At 44.9% G+C, this 22819-nt stretch overlaps 1 protein-coding gene across 5 annotated transcripts in view; it reads right to left on the minus strand.

Annotated features, from left to right (window-relative positions):
• Window positions 1-13741: 13741 nt before the first annotated feature.
• SGCG (sarcoglycan gamma) overlaps window positions 13742-22819 on the minus strand; it is a 289481-nt gene continuing 280403 nt past the window's right edge. For all 5 annotated transcript variants that reach the window (XM_090028939.1, XM_090028908.1, XM_090028918.1 and 2 more), the window contains 2 exons: window positions 16747-16870; window positions 13742-13929 (listed from right to left, as the gene is read on the minus strand). In XM_090028939.1, the coding sequence (XP_089885065.1) occupies window positions 13756-13929; window positions 16747-16870 (298 nt within the window). In that variant the 3' untranslated portion in view covers window positions 13742-13755. The remainder of the gene's footprint in view (window positions 13930-16746; window positions 16871-22819) is intronic.

Here is a 22819-nt window from a genome sequence, read left to right on the forward strand (position 1 = left end):
AGGTCAGCAGGCTGAGGGGAATCCGTGAGGCAGAGGAGGAAATTGATAGGTATTTTCTTTCTCTGCAGGGTGATACAACAGAGGAGAGGGCAGACCGGGATGAGCCCTCCACCGCTGAGTGGCAGACAGTCTCCCGCGCCAGAGCTATTAACCATGTTGCGGCACCAGTTCCTCCTGTCCATCTGGAGAACAGATATGAGGTCCTGGCAGCCCTGGAGGAGGAGGGAGCAGTGGAAGATTCCAGGGAGGAGACTTTGTGCACACAATGTCCTGTGCGGGCGGCGGGAGTCAAGAGGCCTAAGAGGAGGAAGCGTCGCGTCATCGTGATTGGTGACTCCATCCTGAGAGGTACGGAGGGCCCCATCTGTCGCCAGGATCCCTCAGCACGTGAGGTCTACTGCCTGCCCGGAGCGAAGATTCAGGATGTGAAGGGGATGCTCCAGTCCATCATCCAGCCCTCCGATTATTACCCCATGGTCCTTGTCCATGTGGGTACTAACGATGCGGCCAGGAGAGCCCCTGATCGCCTGATGGAGGACTACCATGCTCTGGGAGGCGTGCTGAGGGAGATGGGCGCACAGGCGGTCTTCTCTTCCATCCTGCCAGTGAGCGGACGCGGCAGACGTCACGAGATGTGCATTGCGGAGACCAACTGGAGGCTACAGGAATGGTGCTTCGAGGCGGGCTTTGGCTTCCTCAGCCATGACCGGCACATCGTGATGAGAGACATGCTGGGATGGGATGGGCTCCACCTTTCCCCTAAAGGTAAGCGTGTGTTCTCTTCCAGGTTGGTGAACCTCCTTCGGCGGGCTTTAAACTAGGCTCGTCGGGGGAGGGGGAAGATGAGGGCGGAGGAGACGATGACATACCAGGCCCAGCAACAGCCAGCGAGCCCAGACCAATGGTCAAAACGGAGAAACAGGTAAGCGATAGGGGACGGGGCATTGCTGAGACTAGGGGGTCAGTGGGCACAACCGCTGAAGGCCTCAAATGCCTCTACACGAATGCTCGAAGTATGGGGAAGAAGCAGGAGGAACTCGCCCTCCTCCTAGCTGTCACCAGCCCTGACATAGTAGGGATCACAGAAACGTGGTGGGACTCATCGCATGACTGGGCGGTGAGTGTCAAGGGCTATAGGCTATACAGGAAGGACAGGATAGGAAGGAAAGGTGGAGGAGTAGCACTCTACATCAAGGAGGAATATACTTCCTCGTTAATTAGCATGGGGGTAGAGGGGGGGCACTCTGAGGTGCTCTGGGTTAGAGTAAAAGGCAGTCCAGGGGAGAGAGACTTAACGGTGGGAGTCTACTATAGACCTCCCAACCAGGGAGAAGAGCTCGACCTGGAATTCTTAGGTCAGCTTACAGAGGCAGTGAGGGCTAAGGATGTGGTCATCATGGGGGACCTAAACTTCCCAGACATCTGCTGGGAGGAGCAGTCAGCCAAGTCTGATCGCTCACGTCGGTTCTTAGCCAGACTGCAGGACCTCCATCTAACCCAGGAGGTGCACAGCCCCACCAGGGGAGACGCCTTGTTGGACCTAGTGCTGGCCACGGGTGATGACCTGGTGAGGGGGCTGCGGGTGATGGGCCACCTGGGAGACAGTGATCATCGCTTGCTGGAATTCACCATCCAGCGTAAGGTGGCAAAGGGCTGCAGCAAGGCAACAGCCCTAGACTTTAGGAGGGCTGACTTCAACAAGCTAAGGAGGATAGTTGGGGAAGCGCTGAGGACCCAGAGGGGAAGGGAATCAGATGTCGAAGGTGAGTGGTTGCTCCTTAAGGAGACGATCCTCCATGCCCAAAGGGAGGTAATCCCAACAAGGGTCAAAGGGAGCAGGAGGGCACATAAACCCCCATGGCTCACTAAGAGCATCCGGGAATGTCTCCTTGCTAAAAGGGAGGCATATACCCAATGGAGAGATGGGGTCATCGCCAAGAAGGACTATGTTATAGTCGCCCGAGGATGTAGGGGGGCAGTCAGGAGGGCCAAGGCAGAGTTGGAGATAGGACTAGCTTCCCGGATTAAGGACAATAAGAAGTCCTTCTTCAAATACATAGGGGGTAAAAAGAGGGTCCCGGGTAATGTGGGGCCCCTGCAGGACACGATGGGCAACTTAGTCATCACGCCAGATGACAAAGCTAACATATTTAACGATTTCTTTGCCTCTGTCTTCCTAAGTAGGGACCAGTTCAGCCACCTCCCTGCTGGGCCCCCCTCGGGCCCCGAGAGAGACACGCCTGGGCAAGGGTTAGCGAGGAGTTAGTTAGGGTACTTCTGGAGAAGCTGGACGTGTTCAAGTCCGCTGGTCCGGACGATCTTCACCCTAGGGTTCTACAGGAACTGGCTGAGGTCATTGCGGGACCCCTGGCACGGCTCTATGAGCACTCGTGGTGCTCTGGCGAGGTGCCGGAGGACTGGAAGAGGGCCAATGTGGTCCCTATCTTCAAAAAGGGAAAAAAAGAGGACCCGGGAAATTACAGGCCAGTTAGTCTGACCTCAATCCCGGGTAAGCTCTTTGAAAAAATTATCCTGGCACACATCCAGGAGGGCCTTGCGGGGGAATGCATGCTCAGGGGCAACCAACATGGGTTTATCAGTGGCAGGTCTTGTCAGACCAACCTGGTGGCCTTTTACGATCAGGTCACCAAATCATTAGACGCAGGGGTTGCTGTGGATGTAGTCTTTTTGGACTTCCGGAAGGCTTTCGACACTGTCTCTCACCCTGTCCTCATCAAAAAGCTGAGAGACTGTGGTGTCGATGCCCACACGGTCAAATGGGTCGCCAACTGGTTGGAGGGCCGCACCCAGAGGGTGGTAGTGGATGGGTTCTTCTCGACCTGGAAGGATGTGGGCAGTGGGGTTCCGCAGGGCTCGGTCCTCGGGCCTGCACTGTTCAACATCTTCATCAGTGACTTGGATGAGGGGGTAGAAAGCACCCTGTTCAAGTTTGCTGATGACACTAAGATGTGGGGGGATGTGGGTGCACTAGAAGGGTGCAATAGGCTACAAGCTGACCTTGACAGGTTGCAACGGTGGGCGGATGAGAATAGGATGGGGTTTAACACTGATAAGTGCAAGGTGTTGCACATGGGGAGGAAGAACCGGCACCACACTTACAGGTTGGGGAACTCTCCTCTTGCCAGCACGGAGACGGAAAAGGATCTTGGAGTCGTCATTGACTCCATGATGAACATGGGCCGGCAGTGTGGGGAGGCAGTCAAGAAGGCCAATCGTACCCTATCATGCATCCACAGATGCATCTCGAGCAGGTCCAGGGAGGTGATCCTCCCCCTCTATGCGGCACTGGTCAGGCCGCAGCTGGAGTACTGCGTCCAGTTCTGGGCGCCACACTTCAAGAGGGACGTGGACAATATGGAAAGAGTTCAGAGGAGGGCCACTCGTATGATCAGGGGTCAGCAGGGCAGGCCTTATGAGGATAGGCTACGGGACCTGAACCTGTTTAGCCTCCACAAGAGAAGGCTAAGGGGGGACCTTGTGGCCTGCTACAAACTGGTCAGGGGGGATCAGCAGGTATTGGGGGAGTCCCTGTTCCCCCGTGCGCTGCCAGGAGTGACCAGGAATAACGGTCACAAACTGGCGGAGGGTAAGTTTAGATTAGATATTAGGAGGCGCTACTTCACAGTCAGGGTGGCTAGGGCCTGGAACCAGCTTCCAGGGGAAGTGGTGCAGGCTCCGAGCCTGGGGATTTTTAAAAGGAAGTTAGATGAGCACCTTGCCGGGGTCATCTGACCCCGGTGCTCTTTCCTGCTAAGGCAGGGGGTCGGACTAGATGATCTACCTAGGTCCCTTCCGACTCTAGCTACTATGAAACTATGAAACTATGAAACATCATTTCCCATGTCTAATTTCTGCATGCAAGCTGTTTAAAATCAATAGGTGGTCTTTCTGTGAAACCCAGCACTTGGCACATTAGGCAGAAACTGACCTAATAAACAGTTCTATACATGATATGAAGCCAAATCCTATAGAATAGCTATGCATATGCACATTTCATAGAATCATAGAAAATTAGGGTTGGAATGGACCTCAGGATCTAATCCAACCTCCACTCAAAGCAGGACCAGCCCCAACTAGATCATTCCATGTCAAGCAAGGTTTTGAAAACCTTGAAGGTTGGAGATTCCACCACCTCTCTAGATAACCTGTTCCAGTGCTTCACCACCCTCCTAATGAGAGAGTTTTTCCTAATATCCAACCTAAACATCCCATGGTGTAACATCAGATTATTGCTCTTTGTTCTGTCATCTGTCACCACTGAGAACAGTCTAGCTCCATCCTCTTTGGAACCACCCTTCAGGTAGTTAAAGGCTGCTATCAAATCCTGCCTCAGTCTTCTCCAGACTAAATAAGTCCAGTTCGCTCAGCCCCTCCTCATAAGTTATGTGCCCTAGTCCACTAACTATTTTCGGTGCCCTTTGCTGGACTCTCTCTCCAACTTGTCCACATCCTTTCTATAGCAGGGAGCCCAAAACTGAACACAATTCTCCAGATGTGGCTTTACCAGTGCAGAATAGAGGGGAATAATTACTTCCCTTTATCTGCTGGCAACGCTCCTACTAAAGCAGCCCATAGGTATGCTGTTAGCTTTCTTGACAACAAGGGCACGCTGCTGACAAATCTATCTTAGTGTCTACTGTAACCCCCCCAGGTCCTTTTCTGCAGAGCTGCTATTTGCCATTCAGTCCCTAGGCTGTACTGGTGCATGGGGTTTTTCCCTTCTAAGTGCACGTGTCCTTGTTGAACCTTATGAGATTTATTTTGGCCCAATCCTCCAATTTGTCTAGGTCACTCTCAATCCTTATCCCTAACATCCAGTGTATCTACTGCACCCACCCTCCCCACAGCTTGGTCTTTTCCATGAACTTGCTGAGGGTGCAATCCATCCCATCTCCCAGATCATTAATGAAGATATTGAAGAAGACTGACCCCTGGGGCACTCCACCTGATACCAGCTCACAGCTAGACATTGAGCCGATGATTACTATCTGTTGAACTTGACAATCCAGCTAGCTAGCTATCCAACTTGCAGTCCATTCGTCCAACCAACCCATACTTCCTTAGAATGCTGTGGGAGATGCTATCAAAAGCCTTGCTGAAGTCACCCTCCTACCCCCAACTTTTCCTTCCATACAACAGCATTACCACTAAAAAGCACCCTGGAGTTGCATTAGGAAAGGGACACCAGAAAATAAAATGTTTGTATAACTTTTTTTTCTAACATCAGGTATTTTACACAACAGCTTGCTTTTAAAGAAATACCATTTGTTGCAATATATGTAACTCAATCATTGCTGATGGAGGCACGGTTATATTCAGGTTATATTTATAATTACCTGGAAGAAGTTTTAATATTAAAAGAATTCATTCTAAGAGCACTGATCAAAAAAGTGTCAGTTTTTAATTGTGGTATTGCTAGTAAGTTTGAGAACTGCTAGATCATCCCCATACACTGCATTTTATAAAAGTACACACCTACTGTGAAAACCAAAGTAGATAGCAAGTTTTTAATTTTCAGTATGTTGACAATATAAATAATCAATGTTTTTTAACTAAAAGACTTATGACTACCACATTCTGTAAGGTACAGGGTTGACAAGCTAATGACCATGTTCCCATGAACACTGTTTTATGCATTGTCTCAAAACATCTCACAAATATGTTAAAACAGAACACATATGTTTGCAACTTGATGTTGGCATCCTGTAAGAACACTTTTGTATATGAGTTTCGCACAGAGGTCAGTCAATTTTACAATTCTCTGTAAAAAAAAAAAAAAAAAAAAAAAAAAAAAAAAAATCCTCTCCCATTTGGTTTGTGTTGCTGAATGTATGATACAACATGTTAGAATTTTTGCTTCTAAAACTTGAATCCAACTGTATTTTCTCAGGTACGACAGCTTAAATATGATGTGGCCAGATAATGAAACAGATTCTAGAGTGTATGACACTGGAAATGAGATGTTCAGTTATGGCTAATCCTTAACATGGCTTCAAAAATATACATCTTAATAGTATTTTTAAAGGACTTTTCAGTTGTTTCATTTCAGTTTTAAAATGGGCTTTAGCAGTAATTGACCATGAAAAGATAAACCCTTTTTTTTTTTTAAAGTATATAAAGTTTATTCAAGAATACAATTTTTCAGTTAATTTTTTGCAGTTTCCATTTACCTAAAGGCAAACAAAATACATGCTGGATTGCAAAGAGGGAGAGAAGCCTTGTTTGGCTACTTCCTAACAAATATTTATAATATTGTTCTATTCTGTTTCTATGTCTTCTGCCTTACAATAAACAGTTAAATACTTAGGGGCAAAAGCTGCTATTCATATTAACTACTACTTTTGGAAAACTTTCTACTTGGCCAGTAGTGAAACCCACTGTTCTGAGCTTTGTTAATTCTTTCACTATGTTGGTGGTCACTGGTAAAATAACATTTCAAAATTAATAGAAATATGTTTCTCTTAAAGCAATTCCATGGTTCTTTTAAAATGATCTATAAGTATTTACCAAGGTGGCATTCTAGTGGGAACTAGATCATTTTTGAATACTAAAATACATATATGAAGATATTTGCAGGGAGAACTTGGGAGATCATCTCTTGTACTTTCCACACTCACTTCCACATTTATGGTACTTCTTTTGTAATTTTTCAGAAAACAGATTTAAAAATAGAGCTGTGCAACAGTAGACAGGAAAGACAGACCAGTGGTTGGGATACCCATTTAGATATTTTGGGATCCTGGGTTCAATTATTTGCTCGACCACAAGACTTTTGGTGGACCTTTGACAAATCATGTAGGACTAGATCCATAAAGGAATTTAGATGTTGTGATGCCCAACTTTTGGAAGCACTGCTGATCAGTAGATTACTTAGCTGGAGACATGCTACCTTAGGACACTTTTACATTCCCACTGGCCATGCGAGAAGGCCACACTATAATTAGAACGGCTTTGAGAGCTCCCACAGCCATTTTTAAGCATGGGGACACCGATACATGAGATGCAGAAAGCTGCTGGAGCGCAACAATTACCATGCTCCAGCTGGCTCAATTAACCGAGTCTGCTCTGACGTGTTGGAGCAGCCTCTGCCCTCATGTATAGATGCCCTTAGTCTCCCAGCTCTCAGATGAATATCCTAATCATTAGTCTGTATGGTGAGTTTTGCACAATGCATCTTTAATACAAAGTGGAATGGTTTCAGTGGGTGAGTGAACAACACTTATTTGATAACTTTTGGGTAGGTCACTTTCCTAAACTGCAAGACATCTGTGTTCAAGGCCATACTCCAAAACAGGCAGAGGAAGGCTTTGTAAACCATTTAACTTCTCAAATAATTGCTAAAACTTAAAATATTATGTTTCTACTAGCTGTCAAAACAGAGCAACTACATATAATATACTACCCACCTTAGGAAGACCAAGGCACAATTTGAGATACAACTGACAAGGGATGTAACAGGGCAATAAAAAAGGACTCTATAAGTTGTTAAGAATAAGAGGAAGCCCAAAGAACGTGTAGGTCCTTTATTCAATACAGGCGGCAATTTAGTTATGGGTGATACAGAGAATGCTGAAGTATTTAATATATTTTTTTACTTCAGTTTTCACAAATGAAGTCAGCTACCAGATGATTAGGGCAGCTGGCAGCAAAGATGGAGGAGTAAACAGCTTAGAGCACTGGTGGTCAACCTCCAGTCCTGTCAGGCCCATGGGTCTTTTCCAAGTCTGGAAACCTGGAGACGGGAGCAGTGGCAGTGCTAATTGCCGCTCCTCTGCTGCCAAATTTCCAGACCTGTGGGGAGCCCAGTGGGCCAGAAACATGGCTTTGCCCTAGTGTGCAGGGGAACTCTGCAGCTAGGTCCAAACATGAGGGGTTGGCTGATGCATGGCAACATCTAGTGTATGGGGTTGGGCTGGCTTGCAACTTCATCCAGGCATGCAGGGTCAGGCTGTCACAAGGCCATGTTGGTGCACAGCCAGATCCAGGCACACAGGATAAGTCTACATGTTCATTAATGTGCTGTAGTTACAGTGCATTAAGTTTAGTACTTGGTTAACCAATAGTACTGTGCAGTAGTGTATTAGCATGGCTTTTGCCCAACACATTACTGCACAGTATTATTAGGTTACTGTGCAGTTAGTGTCTTGTGATGGATTCACCCAGGGTCAGGTGGGTATGTGGCCAGATTTGGGCAGGTGAGGGTTGGTCCAGCATGCAGGATGGGGCAGGTGTGTGGCCACATCTGGCTAGGGTGCTGGGGGTCAGGCCAGCATACAGCCACATTTGGTGTATGGGGCTGGAATGATATGCAGGATCTGGCCCACAGACCAACCACATATGCTAACTCCACATGGGCTCTGGCCCACAGACTGATCCTGAGCCATTCATCCACTCCATGGAGCAATAAGGTTGGGCACCACTGGCTTAGAGTAGTGGAAGAAGAGGCTAAGGATTTAGATGCTTAGAAAAATTAGATGCTTTAAAGTTTGGCAGGGCTGGGTGGGATACACCTTATGGTACTGAAGGAATTGGCTAAGGTAATTTCAGAGTTATTGGCTTTGCTCTTTATGAAATTGTGGAGGTCAGCTGAGGCCCCAGATTGGTTGGAAAAGGGCAAGTATCCGTTTTTAAGAAAGGGAAGAAGGAGGATCTAGAGAAGTCCAACTGTGTCAGTTTGACCTTGAAACCTGGAAAACGCATGGACCAGGAAGTTCAAGGAATCTATTTTGAAGCACTAAGAACAAGGTGATCAGGAAGAGCCAGCAGGGATTCACAAACAGCAAGTCACACCTGACCAACTCAATTTCCTATGCTAAGGTGACAGGCTCTGTGCATGGGAGGAGAGCAGTGGATGTTGATTTTAGATGGCTTTTGATAGTGTTTCCCAAACATTCTCATTAAAAAGGTAAGGAAATACAGACTAGATGAAAGTACTGTAAGATGGACATATAACTGGTTGGATCATTGTGCTCAATGAGTAATTTTCAATGGCTCAATGTCTAGTTGAGAGGAAGTTTCAAGTGGCATTCCTCAGGGGTCTGTCCTCCATCAAGTTTAGCATTTGTATTAATGATTTGGACAGTGAGATTGAATGCACAATTAACAAATGACACCAAATTGGATGGAATTGCAGAAACTCTGGAAGGTAGGCGTAGGATTTAGAATGCCTGGATAAACTGGAGAAATGGTCCAAAATCAGTCAGATGAAATTCTGCTAGGACAAGTGCAAAGTCCTGTGTTCCTGGCAGAATAATTACATGCACAAATTCAGACTGGGGAATGATTGTAGCACTGCAGAGAAGGAGCTGGGGATTACAGTGGATCATAAATGGTAGATGAGCCAATAGCACTCCCTTGTTGCAAAAAAAAAGGCAATAGCCTACTGGGTTGTATTACCAGGAGTGTCACTTGCAAATCAAAGGAAGTGATTCCTCCACTCTATTCAGTACTGGTAAGGCTTCACCTGGAGTACTATGTCTGGTTCTGGGCTCCCCACTTCAAGAAGGATGTGGACAGTTTGGAAAGAGTCTAGCACAAAGCAGCAAAGATGCCTGGGCAGCAAGAGTTATAAGGAAAGGCTGAAAGAACTAGGCTTACTTTGGCTGAGGTTATTTAGGCTTCTCATTTAGAGAAGATGGGGGGGGGGGGGTTGGGGGTTGGGAACAGTCTTCGAATACCTGAAGGACAATTGTAAGGTGGATAGCAATAGAGTTTTCCCTGTGGATGTAGGGGACAGCAATAGCTTCAAACTGCAGCACAGAAAATTTAGGTTGGAAATTAGGAAGAACTTTCTGACTATGAGGGTGGTCAAGCACTGGAACAGGCTACCTAGAGAAGTTGTAGAATTTCCATCCCTGGAAATTTCCATGAGCAAGTTAGGTAAATATTTGGCTGGAATGGTTTAATAATGATCGATCTTATGTGGACTATATACCTCATGAAATCCCTCCTAGCCTTAAGTAGGGGACTGGACTAGATTACCTCATGAGGTATGTTCCAGCCTTACTTTCCTAGAAACCTATGAAACACAGGAAATGGAAGCTTTAGGGCTTTCTGCATGGGGCACCATTGCTAAGAATCGCAAGGGGTGTCAGAGACTTAGACTAGAAGGCTGGAATTTTGTGACCCTGGGAATGGGGCTCTATGACTATTACATAAAGAGGAGGAGGAAGAAAGTTATAGTGATTGGTGAGACAAAGGCATCCATTTGTTGTCCTGACCTAGAATTGCATGAGGTGTGCTGTATGATGATCAGGAGAGGTCCCAGATGATTGGAAAAGGGCAAACATAGTGTCCATATTTAAGAAAGGGAAGAAGGATCCAGGGAGCTACAGACCAGTTAGCTTCACCACAGTCCCTGGAAATATCATGGAGCAGGTCCTCAAGGAATCTACCTCAAAGCACTTGGAGGAAGAGAAGAAGGGGATTAGGAACAGACGACATGGATTCACCAAGGGCAAGTCATGGCTGACCAACCTTTTTAAGTAGATCACCTTTGGCATTTAAAAGCAACCCAAGATCTACCATGTGCCAACCCCCCCCCACCCTCCCACCCCATACCCAGTAAGTCTGTGAGGAGAAAAAGGTGGGGGAGGGACAGATTGAGGCAGAGGGAGAAAAAAGTTTGGGTGGGTGCTCTTCCCCAGCAGGTAAGTTTGTGGAGGAAAGGGTGGGAGGAGGGGAAGGGGCCATGGAGAGGGGCAGATCAAGGCCCCAGCCCGAGTCCCGCTTCCTCCCTCACTGCTGGGGCCTCAATCTCCCTCTCCCCTCCAATAGTGGGGAGGGAGGAAGGGAAGAAGGGGAAATGGAGCAGGGGCAGGTCCTGCACAGCTGGGTTGGGGGACCAAGCTGTGAGCAGCTCAGCTGGGGGATGCGGGGAGGGGGGGCATGGAAGGCATGTGCCCCCAAATCTGCATGCTGGCTGGGTGAGCTGCCTCTGTGGGCTGGGGCTTCATCAGGCAGTGCTGAGAGTGGAGCTACGCAGAGGACTGCAGGGACCCAAAAATTCGCCATAGCCTCTGCTCCCAGTGCCACCAGCTGACCTGACCACAGTGCAGTGCAGCACAGTGTAGAGCAAAGCAGACCACCACCATGAACAGTGCAGCGCTGCCTTCCAGCTCCAGCCCGTGCCACCCCCCGCAGACCCTGGAGGGGAGGGGGTGTAGGGCAGTGCTGCATTTTTCATAGCAGTGGTCTGCTTTGCTCTGTGCTGTGCTGCACTGCGGTTGGGCCAGCCAGCAGTGCTGGGAACAGGGGCTACGGTGAATTTTCGGGTGCCTGCAACCCTCCGTGTAGCCCTGCTCCCAGTGTCGCCCGGCACAGCCCTGGCTACAACCCCCAGCAGCAGCTAGCCCAGCCAGCATGCAGATCTGGGGGTACATGCCCCCCATGCCCTGCTGGGCTGTGTGGCCCCCGCTCCTCACGGCCCTTGGATGAGCTGCTCATGGCTTTGTCCCCCTCCCCAGCTGTGCAGGGCCTGCCCCTGATCCAGCCTCCTCCCTCCCTCCAGTACCACTGCTGCAGCTGCTGGTGCTGCCTGGCATTTTGCGGGAGGGCACATGCCCCCCATTTGTGCACAGCGGATGCAGCTGCTGTTGCAGGCTGAGCTTTGTGCCCCGAGCCCAGCTGCAGCCCACCCAGGAATGGCATGATGCCATGTTTGCTTGAAGTCCTGCCCTCTTGGGAGTGTCTCAGTCAGCGACACAGGGATCTGATTTTCTTTATTTCTTGAAGCATCTGAGACCACAAGAAGAACAAGATTTTCCAAACAGAGGAGGCAGTGCTATCCACCGTTTTTATCCATAGCTTAGTGACTAGAGCACTCACTGAACATGTGAGAATGGCAGATCTGAGTTCATATTCCCTCCTCTGCCTGAGCAGCATTCCTACCTAGGTGCACATGTCCCACAGGAATGGCTGAACCACCAGGTTATCCTTGGGGATAGAAGGAAGCGGGAGAGCAGACTTTACCATTCCCATTGAAACTGTTCCACTTTACAAAAAAAAGGAACTATGAACTGGGCTAGAAAGAAATGCCTGCTGGACCGTCTATACCAAAGGTCAAGGTACTCACTTAGGAGGAGGAAGTCCTGAGCTTAAATCCATATTCAGAGGCCTGTTTCAGTAATTTGTCTTATCAAACCTTGGAAAAAATACAGAAACAGCCCTTGAAGCAAGGAGCATCCAAGGCTGTTCCTGCTATTAGACTGGTAAAAACCAACCGGGAGATCTTCCTGTTAATAGTTAGGCAGGCAACTTTGCTTTTTGTAGCAGGCAAATGTGTTTCTTTTGATCATCTAAAAGAGCCGAAGTAATAATTTTGAGGAAATGACATGAGGTCTTTATCTTCTTTAGCTTTGTCAGCTTTGTGTTTTGTGCTGCTTCTCAAGTTCTAAACAATAAGACAGTGTCTTTTACATCCCCCAGACTAGGTGCACTTTTATATTTTAGTAAATTGTTTATTATTTAGTTACATAGAAGCACCAAGGCACTACAGTGACAGGAACTCTTAAATAATAAGTAAATATACAAATAAGCTTCAAAGGGGTTAAATTTAGAATTTCCAGGTTCTACATAATAGGCCATTAACGATCCCTTATCCTGCAAAGTAGGTGTCATTTGTTTATTGGTACAGACATCTGCATTGTACAAATGCTTTGGTAACCAGGGAGAGCTTCAACTGTATATTTAAAATCAGTATTTAAAAATAAAGTTGACCCTTTTCTCAAAATCATTTAAAAGAAGTACTCAACTTTTGTACCTCTTTGTTAGAAACAAAAAATATCAGTAAATAGCTACAGATGGAAATGCAATATTCATCTTAATTCAATATTGTGGGCTCAAAAATAGCTCCAGGTATTGGGGAAATCTGAAGACATCGTCATATTTGATCTTTAATAGTCCTGGCATCTTCTCAGGGGCAAACAAATTTCCTTGTTTCACTTAAATAACCATGTCTTAAAAGATGTAAAAGTTTGAAGTGACTGTCATGTTACATGCAGCACAAAGAACTATTAAGTGGAATACACAACATATTTTCTTGTGTAAAGTTAACAGCTATGAAAACAGAGAATACTAGACATCATCTCTTGGAGACTGTGTATGAATTATTCTGATATTTATATGAAAAGGCAAACATACAGACTTAGCCAAAATGGAAAAAAAGATAATAGCAAATTAACATATTTTTTCACAAAATCACATGATAAGCACATTACTCATGTTTTATGTTATTGCAAGAAAAAAACTGCATAGACCATTTGCTGGCACTATCTGAATTCATCAAGTAATGCTTTTGTCTTACCAAATATTTCAAGTAGTTTTAAGATGAATTTCTCACACTAATGCAATTTGTGTTACTAGCAAAAGTTTACACGTGTTAAGAGAAAACATACAACTAGGAAACACTAACAATTAATTACATAACTGTCTGACTAACAGTTCAGTGTTGCAAACAAATCTTTTCAGATTATTTTTCTTATGCTGTTTTGTATGGCTGACTTCCAGAAGTCACTGCCAGAACAGTTAATTTGGCACATTTCTTCTGAACTTAAATTTTAATTGTGCTCCTGCATATTTTTTCCCCCTTCCAGTCTAGACTTCTCCATGTGTATTTGTTTCCTAAATTGTGGCCTTTGTTTTTAAAATCGTGAAAACTCTGCTATCAGTAATAGTTTGTTACCCAAAAATATAAAACAATATAAAGCTTGAAAACACATGGTACATTTAGGTGTTTTATTGACAGACATGACTATATTCATGGCAAGTGGAACTCATGCCAGCCACTGACATATAAAGCTTTCCATCCGGACAAACGCAGATCTCATAGAGTCCTTGAGACCTACCAGGTCCACCTGTTGTCCCTTGAGGCAATTTGGGCAGTCGTACGGTTTCAGCATCAAGCAAAAGCTGTATGTGAGAAAGCAGGACAAACAGGGTTGTGGTAATGGTAACACATTACAGCAAACATAAGGGAGAATATTTTGGAGACTATGACGGGACTCAAATACACTGCACTGCTCTGTATGTGCTATCCCAAACCAAAAGTAGAGTAGCAACTGTAGTGCAATGGCGCAAGAGAGCTGATCAATCCTGCTGCTTCTCCCATCTGTAGCACTATTCATACACAGCTACACCCCTTCCAGCGCAGGAGGGAGCAGGCAGAGCATTGTGATATGTTTCAGCACAACACTGTCAGGTTCAGTATATTAGCAGAATATACATGCTCTGAGGTTCTTAATTGTCTTCTGAGCTTCTAACACGTAGAGGCCATTTAGATCCTCAAAAACTGTCTTAAGTGCCACCTAACCCTGTAGGGTCTATGTTTCTGCTAACAGACATGTACAAAACCACCTAAATCCTGATGCCAGCAAGCTACTTAGAGTCCTTACTTGTGTAAAGCCTGGTGGGATTCTCCAACAAGCCATTCCCCTTCCCAGCAAAGCCTTAAGGCCTGCTCTGACAGGGCATATTCAGACCATGATCAACTCCCACAAAGGACATCCCTCTTTGTGGCTGGCTGGAAATGCTATGGATATATCCAAGAGTGCTGAACTTAGCACACTCTTCTGGGATGTAGGAGATGTAGACTTGAAACTTCACCCTGCCACTAGCAGAGTGCTGTCACGTCTAGGCTATGTAGTTATTGTCTCTGTTTCAATGAATACTCAGTCATGTCAGGCAGAGTGCTACAGTTTCAGCAGGAGAGACTGAGAAAGCATTACTTAAGAATCCTTTATAGTTTGGCAGTCAGCACATTCTCTTATAAAGCAGATTATGTGGGTTCCCATTTCTCTCAGAAGAGAGAAGTAAACCTTTGCCTCCCAGGTGACAACTGAGTACTTTAACCTCTAGGCCAAATGGTGAAAGGGGGACGCTGCCTCCTCTACTATGTTTTGCATAAATCCTTATCCAGTAGGTAGACAAGGCTCTTTGGATAGATGTGATATCTTTTATTAGACTAACTAAACAGTTGGAAATTTGTTTTTTTGTAAGCTTTCAAGCACAAATGCCCTTCTTCAGTAATTGAGAAACTCTGTATCCAGTAGGTGTACTTTGAGAGGGGAAGGATATAGGTCCACTGATATTCTGAAAGCTCTACTGCCTTACTTTGTAGGTACCCATGGTTTTGTTTCTATTCACCTGCAAAGCTATCAAGTATCAATACCCTCCCTAACAAGCTGAGTTCAGCTCCATCCAAGTAAGCCTTGAAATAGCCTTCTCAAACTAGGTGTTTTCTTGCCTGTTTCACCAGGGCAACCTGTAGGCTGAATTACAGCACAAACAAGCCAGATGCGGCCTTACAAAAGAAAGGGTGCAGATGTTACATATGTGTATGTAGCATCCAGATTACAGATTATCCCAATGGTTAGAGTACCCACCTGCGATGTTGAAGAATGGTATTATATTTCTACTCTGCCCAAGTTAGAGCACTGACTTGAAGGTATGTGTCATAAATGAGTACTCTCTCCACTGAGCGACTGAAAAAGGGGGAAAGGGGAGGTCTCTTTACACTGTCATACTTGCCCATCCACATCCATTCAGGAGTAAATTGGATGCTCAAGAGTAAATTGGATGCTTATCTTGCTGGGATCCTATGACCCCAGCTGACTTCCTGCCCTTTGGGCAGGGGGCTGGACTCGATGATCTCCCGAGGTCCCTTCCAGCCCTAATGTCTATGAAATCTATGAAATCCTTTAGATCTAGAAGGCTTCTGTAAGCATGCCTAGTATCATCAGTCTCTGTTGGCAAGGTAGGCAAGAATTTTGAAAATCCCATTTTAGCACCTACAGGGCATCGCCTTTATAGTTAGCTGTGGGGCAAAATCAGTTCACAAGTGGTTTTACAAATGAAGCATCAGTAGGAGAGGAACAAAGGGTGAAAATTTTGCACGTAATCTGTTTACCTACCCGTCAGCATCCACTTTTTGGCCTTGCATGAGACAGGATACTGGAGCTAGGTGGACCTATGGTCTGATCCAGGAAACAGAAATTCTTATGGTCTTATGTTATGCTTGCATGCTCAGTGGGCCTATATCTAGGGCCTTGCTACACAATCACATTCAAATTATAGCTGGATAGAAACCAGCTATAGAGCTGTTATACATTTTCAAGCATTAACTTTATAGCTGGTTGGCTCCTTTCATAGCTAGATAGTCATTTTTATCCTGTGATAATTACTCTGCATGGGTGGCTGGTCTAAATTTATTGCATAACTAAGCTGTTAATTGTGTAATACATGTCATGTGTAGCAAGGGCACTACATGCCATGGACAGAAACTTCTGTGCTGAAAGTAGGCAGTGTCAGAGGCTACTAATAGAATGCAACTAGTGGGGGCAGGTAGCTAATGAGTCAGAAGGAGCCTATATACCTCTGAGGATGTAGGCCTCAAAGTCTAACTCTGAGCTGAAGATTTCAGTAGTCAGAAGGTACTTGGAGATTAGATACTGTAATGTGGAACTAAACAAGGCCCAATGGGCTAAATTTACAAAGAAAATTTAGTCTTTTCTTACACTCATTTAACAGTAATAACATTTTATATTATTATGTAGTCCCCTGCTCTATAAAAATGCATTATTATGGTACCATAATCTGAAACTGTCAGCCTATTTACTAAAATCTGAACAATCACACTGTTGGAACTCAAAAGGGTTTAATGATGTTGATGACACTATCACATAGCATCAGTTAAAACCATGAAGTAAAAATAGGATTTATCACACTCACCACTCCATCACTACTCTGTAATTTGATATCCATCTGAGAAAGTGCTTCAATATTCCCAGCTTGGGCTTTAATGTTAATCCCTTTTGGTGCATCCATGCTCAAAGATCGAGTTGGTGATTCCAGTCTGAAAGCAAGCACAGGAAAGCTGACTGTCATGCATTGTTATATGGTTCTTTATTTTGTTACATAAAAATTAATTTAATATATAACATGTTCTGGATAGGGATATAAGAGGTCATATTGGAAGCTATAGCTTTATGTAGACTTGAAATAATGGATAGTTGTTTTAAAAATAAAAAGACCACATATTTCAAATAAAGAACAACTAAAGTTCATGTGTGGTACAATTCATCTCTAAAGCAGTTACTCCCTATTTTGCCTTCTATTTAGGAACAAACTATGGATTTTATAGTTCTAAGTGTCAGTTTTCAGTTTTTTCCAGCAAAAAGATTAATCTTTCAAATTCTGTTTACAATATTTGTTTTGATTTTACTTTCACTTGTAATATAACAGAATATTCAAGCTGAATATGATGGATGAAATCCTGACCTCTTTTAAATCAATAGGAGTTTTTCCATGCATTTATCAGTCAGTAAATTCATATAAATATCTGTAAATTCACAGTTGGGACCAGAAAACTTTTTTGGAAATAACATGGAATTAATCCATACCCACTACATGAATACAGCTAAAAATAATAAGGTTAAGTCCTTCTGAACTTCTAAACACATTAGTCTGAACTGGAACCATGCTAACACTGAAATGCCACAAGATGGCAGAAAGGGACTGTGTCGATGACTAATTGCTTTGGTGTGCCAGCTACATGGGAAGTTCTGTTTTCAGAGAGAACAGGGTTTCTCTGCTGAAGAAGAATTCATTGTATTCAAAAGCTTGTCAAAATCTATTCCAACCACACAGTTGATCTAATAAAAGAAATAAAACCCAAGAATTCTTGCCTCTCAAATATTTGCTGTACCACCATGGCAACAACATCACTTTAACACCATTTCCCTGCTTTGGTTTCTAGCATTATTTACAAAAAAAAAAAGAAAAAAAGAAAAAAGTGAAGATTAGGAATAGAAATGGAAACAGATGAACTACATTTTTTTGTTCGTTTATAAAAAATCCAAATGAGAACCCATTGCAATTAGACATGTTTTTATTTTGCTTCTCTCCATGCTTGCCTAGTAAGGACTGGGTTTTATGGGGGTGATCAGGGCTCTGCAATATCAGACGCCTATATATTATTTTTTTTCCATCTGTGTATTTGCTATCTTTTCTGGAAGACAGCAGACCAAATGTTATACACTCAGCTAAACTTTACACAGGATAATACAGAACATAACTGCCTCTTCTCTCTTTCTGTGCTCTTTTTCAAAAACTTGTATGGAAGAAAATGAAACAAAGGAGGGCCTTATATTTTCTTAACTAATTTATTTCCTCAGGTTTTTAAAAACTAGAAAGAATCAAAGTCTTAGTCTTGTTGGCACTGGTGTGTCATTTTTAAACTTGAATTATTTCAGTTATGAAGAATTCAGCCTTCTGATAGGGAACAAAATAGCTGTCTGAGTGGAGGGAATAAAAAGAGCTCTCTGGTTCCCAGCCTGGTAAGCTTATCAACACAGAGGGATGGAGGTGTTGGTGTCACTGGGCATAACCCTGGGTAACTCAGAGGGATGGAAGACCACGAGTGTCGAGGAAGTCCTTCTGCTCCAGGCTCAGAAGAGCCAAACCCCCCCGCCCTTGCCCAACCTTTGTAACCCTTTCTTTGGCGCCTGCAATCTCCTGTCCTTCTGGAAAGCAGGCGAGCTAAAACTGTTATCTGTGGAATGCAAGGGCACCGCTCAGAGAGAGAGAGGAGGAGGGAAAGTGGAGAAAGAGGGGGGCCAGCTGGTGAAAAATCACTGACAGTGAAAGTGACTGGGGTATAAAGATCCCGCTGTTGCAGGGTTAGGTGCGCAGGATTTGAGACTATACAGTCTCCCTGTGCCTTTTACTTGAGCTCAAATAAACTTTGTCTGCTTCTCCCCCAGTGTGTTTATTTGGCGCGACGCACACCGGGCAACGAACTCAATTGTTGCCTCCCTCGGGCACCTTGTGCCGGCAACAGAGGGAAGCTGTGGAGGTGGAGAAGAGAGGGAGGGGGTTACATTTAAAGGCAAGTTTAAGCTTCTTAAGATGAGGAAGTGATTCTGAGAATGCCCTTTTAAAAATTAGTCCAGACATTAGAGAAGGGGAGCTGAGGTTGCCTCTGTAATATTCATTTTTTTTCTAGCGAAGTGACATAAACTGGCTACAGTTTATCATAAAAATAGCCATAAAAATTACCGTAAAAAATTGCTATATAACAGAACCTTGTAGTTCATATCCACACCCTGTGTATCTTGCATTAAAGACAGATACTGTGAGGAAGTAAGCAAATTGTCAGTCATTATAACTACACCGTATTGTCAACCCCACCATGCAAAAAATCAAGAGTTTGGCATGTAAATCATGACATGATATTTTTAAAGTGTGAGTGTGGAGGTGGGAGAAGGTATTTGTGAAGGTCTGGGGGGCCCTGGGTGTGTGGTGAGAGGAGGAGGTTTGGGGCCTGGGGAGGGAGGGTCCCCACACACCCTGGCAGGATGCGGGGTACTGTGGGCCAGGAGTGAGAGGCAACATCAAGGCTGGGGGTGCTGTGGCTTGGGAGTGAGCAGCAGACACACAGAGACACAGACTGACACACAGACAGTACCCAGCTGGTAAGTGGAGGGGAAGGAGTGGGAGGAAAAGGACGGGGTAGGGGTGAAAATTGAGGCCCCCACAGTGAGGGAGGGTGTGGGGTAGGAGCAGGAGCTGAGGTGAGTGGGGCCCTGGGGCCGGGGTGAGTTGTCCAGAGGTGTGGTGGGGGTGTGGGCTCCCTGCAGCTGCGCGCATCCCTGGGGGAGGCATGGAGGGGCATGTACCCCCCGTAAGGCAGAGGCAGACTGCCTGCTGCAGGCTTGACGCCCTGCACCCTGCTGTCTTTGCCTTGGGAGCTCAGCTGCATGACACCAGTGTGCTTCCTGCCACTGGGTGGGCAGGGGATGTGCTGCATGGCCAGCATGCCTCACATCCCCTGCCTGGCCATCAGGCAGCAATGGTATCTGAGCTGAGCTCCTGAGGCAAAGGCATCAGGGCCCAAAGCCCTGAGCCCACAGTAGGCAGCTCGCCTCTGCCCCATGAAGGGCAGAGGTCCCCATTCCTCTCCTGAGGGTGTGCACAGCTGTGGGGGGCTGAGCCCCTCCCCTTGGCTCAGGATGACCCACCCCAGCCCTGGAGCCCCATTCACCCGAGCCCCTGCTCCTGCCCCAATCACTTCCTTACTGTGCGGGCCTCAATATCCCCCTTCCCTGCATCCTTTCCCTTTTACCTTGCCCCTTCCCCACCACTAAATTACCAGCTGGGACAAATCCAGAGATTTAAGAGTTTGATTGAGAGATCATGAGTCAGTTATTTTGACTTAGAAAGCCCAAGTCTCATGATGTTTTCATGACAGTTGGCATTACTGACTACCCATCATAGTTACTTTTTCCATTCCAGATCCTTCCTGTGTTTTCTGTGCTCTATAGCAGAACATGAAGAAGCTCTCATCTGCCATCTATTGGTGAACTGTAGGAAGCGACATGGAAACTAGACATTATGGCTGCTTGCAGATATTAACCTCCCTACCCCCCACTCCTCCCTGAAAAAGTGCATGCTATTTAGACCTGGCTCTGCAGCATCTGTATAGATTGGGCACTTCAGTGGGGCTTTTTGGAACTTTTTTCTAAAGCTGAGTCAGTCAGCTATTAGCTAAAAGTGCCAAAAAAGCCCCAGTAAAGTGCCTGATATATACAGATGTGAGGTGAGCTGGATTCAACTAAGGCACTGCCTCTTCTGGGCATGTGTAGACTCAGCATGGAGACATACTGAATTTAAAGTAAAGCACCATTTTTTTGGGTGTTTTTAAATGTCTACAAGGGCAAATATACTCCCTAGCAACCAACTGCACCCTCAGACTCTGGATTTTGCTAAGCTCTGACAATAAACCACAACTTTAGTTAAGTGAAATGAAGATGGGTTTAGGATTATAAAGAAGGTTTTGGTATGCATTTAGAAAACAGAACTCTTGAAGGATGGAGTCCACCTTTGTATCTGGGGGAATGCCCCTCTGGGATTCAAGATGGCAGCACTATTAAGAAGAACTTTAAATTAAGAAACAAGTGGAGAATACTGGGAAAGACTCATTTAATTTCCACATCTTATTTTAGTACAGAGACAGTAATATAACTAAGGTGGGGTGACCAGGACAGCTGCCCCAGGCACCAAGATCAGAGGGGGGCAGAAACTGTTGCCACCACAGTGCATAATAATTGTGCCAGTGGTATGGTGGTATGGCCCTGTGGGGTCAGGCCAACTCTGAGGATCGCAATAGTGTGCTGTTAGACAGGAGGGTGTGACACAATTGCACATATACAAACACACAAATCAATTGGATGAATACGCACACACACACACAACCAAGTCAGGTACATACACATCCAAACCAGCCTAGGCACATGTATACCTATCACCAATTTGAGTACATATGCTATACACCCCAAAAGTTAGACACAGATCACTAATTTGTATATCATGATCTATATATCTCGTATATCATGCACACAATTACATACACACACACACACACACACGCACCAGTTCACACACATACAACCCACATATACATACACACAGGTAAGTTCCTAACTTGGATGGTACAGTGTGTGAACAACTGATGCAGGACATGAACCTAGATGTTACAGAAATAACAGAAACTTAAACTTCCCTGCTATATAGTAGTGAATAAATATGATAAATAGTGGTAGGGGTCAGATATTCCTGGATATGGCACCTGACAGCTTTCTGCTCCAAGGGGACACTGAACCAATGATCTGACTTGATTTTGGCATGCAAAAGTATGCATCATATGGGCGTTTTCTGTGGACAAGTAGCTGTGGTGCATGGTCTGCCACTACTACTTGTCCGCAGGGAACCAAACACCCAGGCTTATCTGGACGTGGCCAGGGAATGGAGCTTATCTATTCTTGCTGCTTGTGTGTATCTGACTGAATTTCTCATGCCCCCTATTCTTTCCCATTCTTTGGAACTCTGGTGGAGAAGTGGTTAGAGGACACGTGTTACTTACGGAGATTCTTTTGGATCCATTCCTTTCTGCTTGGGGGATTCGTTCTGTACTTTCATAATATAACAGTGATATGTTAGAATCAAGGAAGTGGGGGGGAGGTTAAAATGAGTTGGTGTTTTTGTGGAGGAAATGGTGGTTGTAACACATCTATTGAGCACTGTCAGTGAGGTTCCATATCATGTCTCTGTGTATCTGCAGGAGGAAAATGAATCAATCCTTGTTTGTCATTGGTGGTAAAATCTGGCCCTCCCCTAACATCTTCTGTATGAGTAGTATATTTTATTCACCTCCAATCAGTTTGAAAACAAGAGAGTTATTACTGTAATTTATCTGCATTGGATAACTGTCATTGTTGCACATTGATGACCATATCAAAAAACTAATTCAGCTACTGATTCCTAAGACTGCAAATGCAGGGACTTCTGTCATGATTAATTTGTACGCCAGATTGTACTGAATTAGAATTAATATTGTTGCTGTTAACCTTTGTTAAGCAGTCTAAGTTGCTTTTCTGTTACTTTTTGCTTCAGCATCTTAACATTAATTGAAATTTTCATGGAAGGTTATCAGATTTTTCACATGATTTACCTGGGAATTTTTGGAAGTGACAAGGGACTATTTTTACAGGTATCTACACAGTTGCATTCATCACTCAATTACAAATTACTCAGATTTGATATTGCAAATACATATTTTAGAATCAAATACATTTTGCATAAGTTACTGACAAAGCAGTTTTATGTAGCAAGAATAAGATTACAATTGTTCCTTTCTTTGGTATGTTTGTTTTAACCAAAAGCTGTGCACAATGTAACAGCTAAAACTTTTCTTGGAACAGATATAAAACAGAGTTTATTTTCACAAAAGACTGGTTTCCACAAA

This window comes from Crocodylus siamensis, chromosome 1 (genome assembly GCF_052110815.1).
Source record: "Crocodylus siamensis isolate JL-2025a chromosome 1, ASM5211081v1, whole genome shotgun sequence".
In the NCBI taxonomy this organism is placed as follows: domain Eukaryota; kingdom Metazoa; phylum Chordata; order Crocodylia; family Crocodylidae; genus Crocodylus; species Crocodylus siamensis.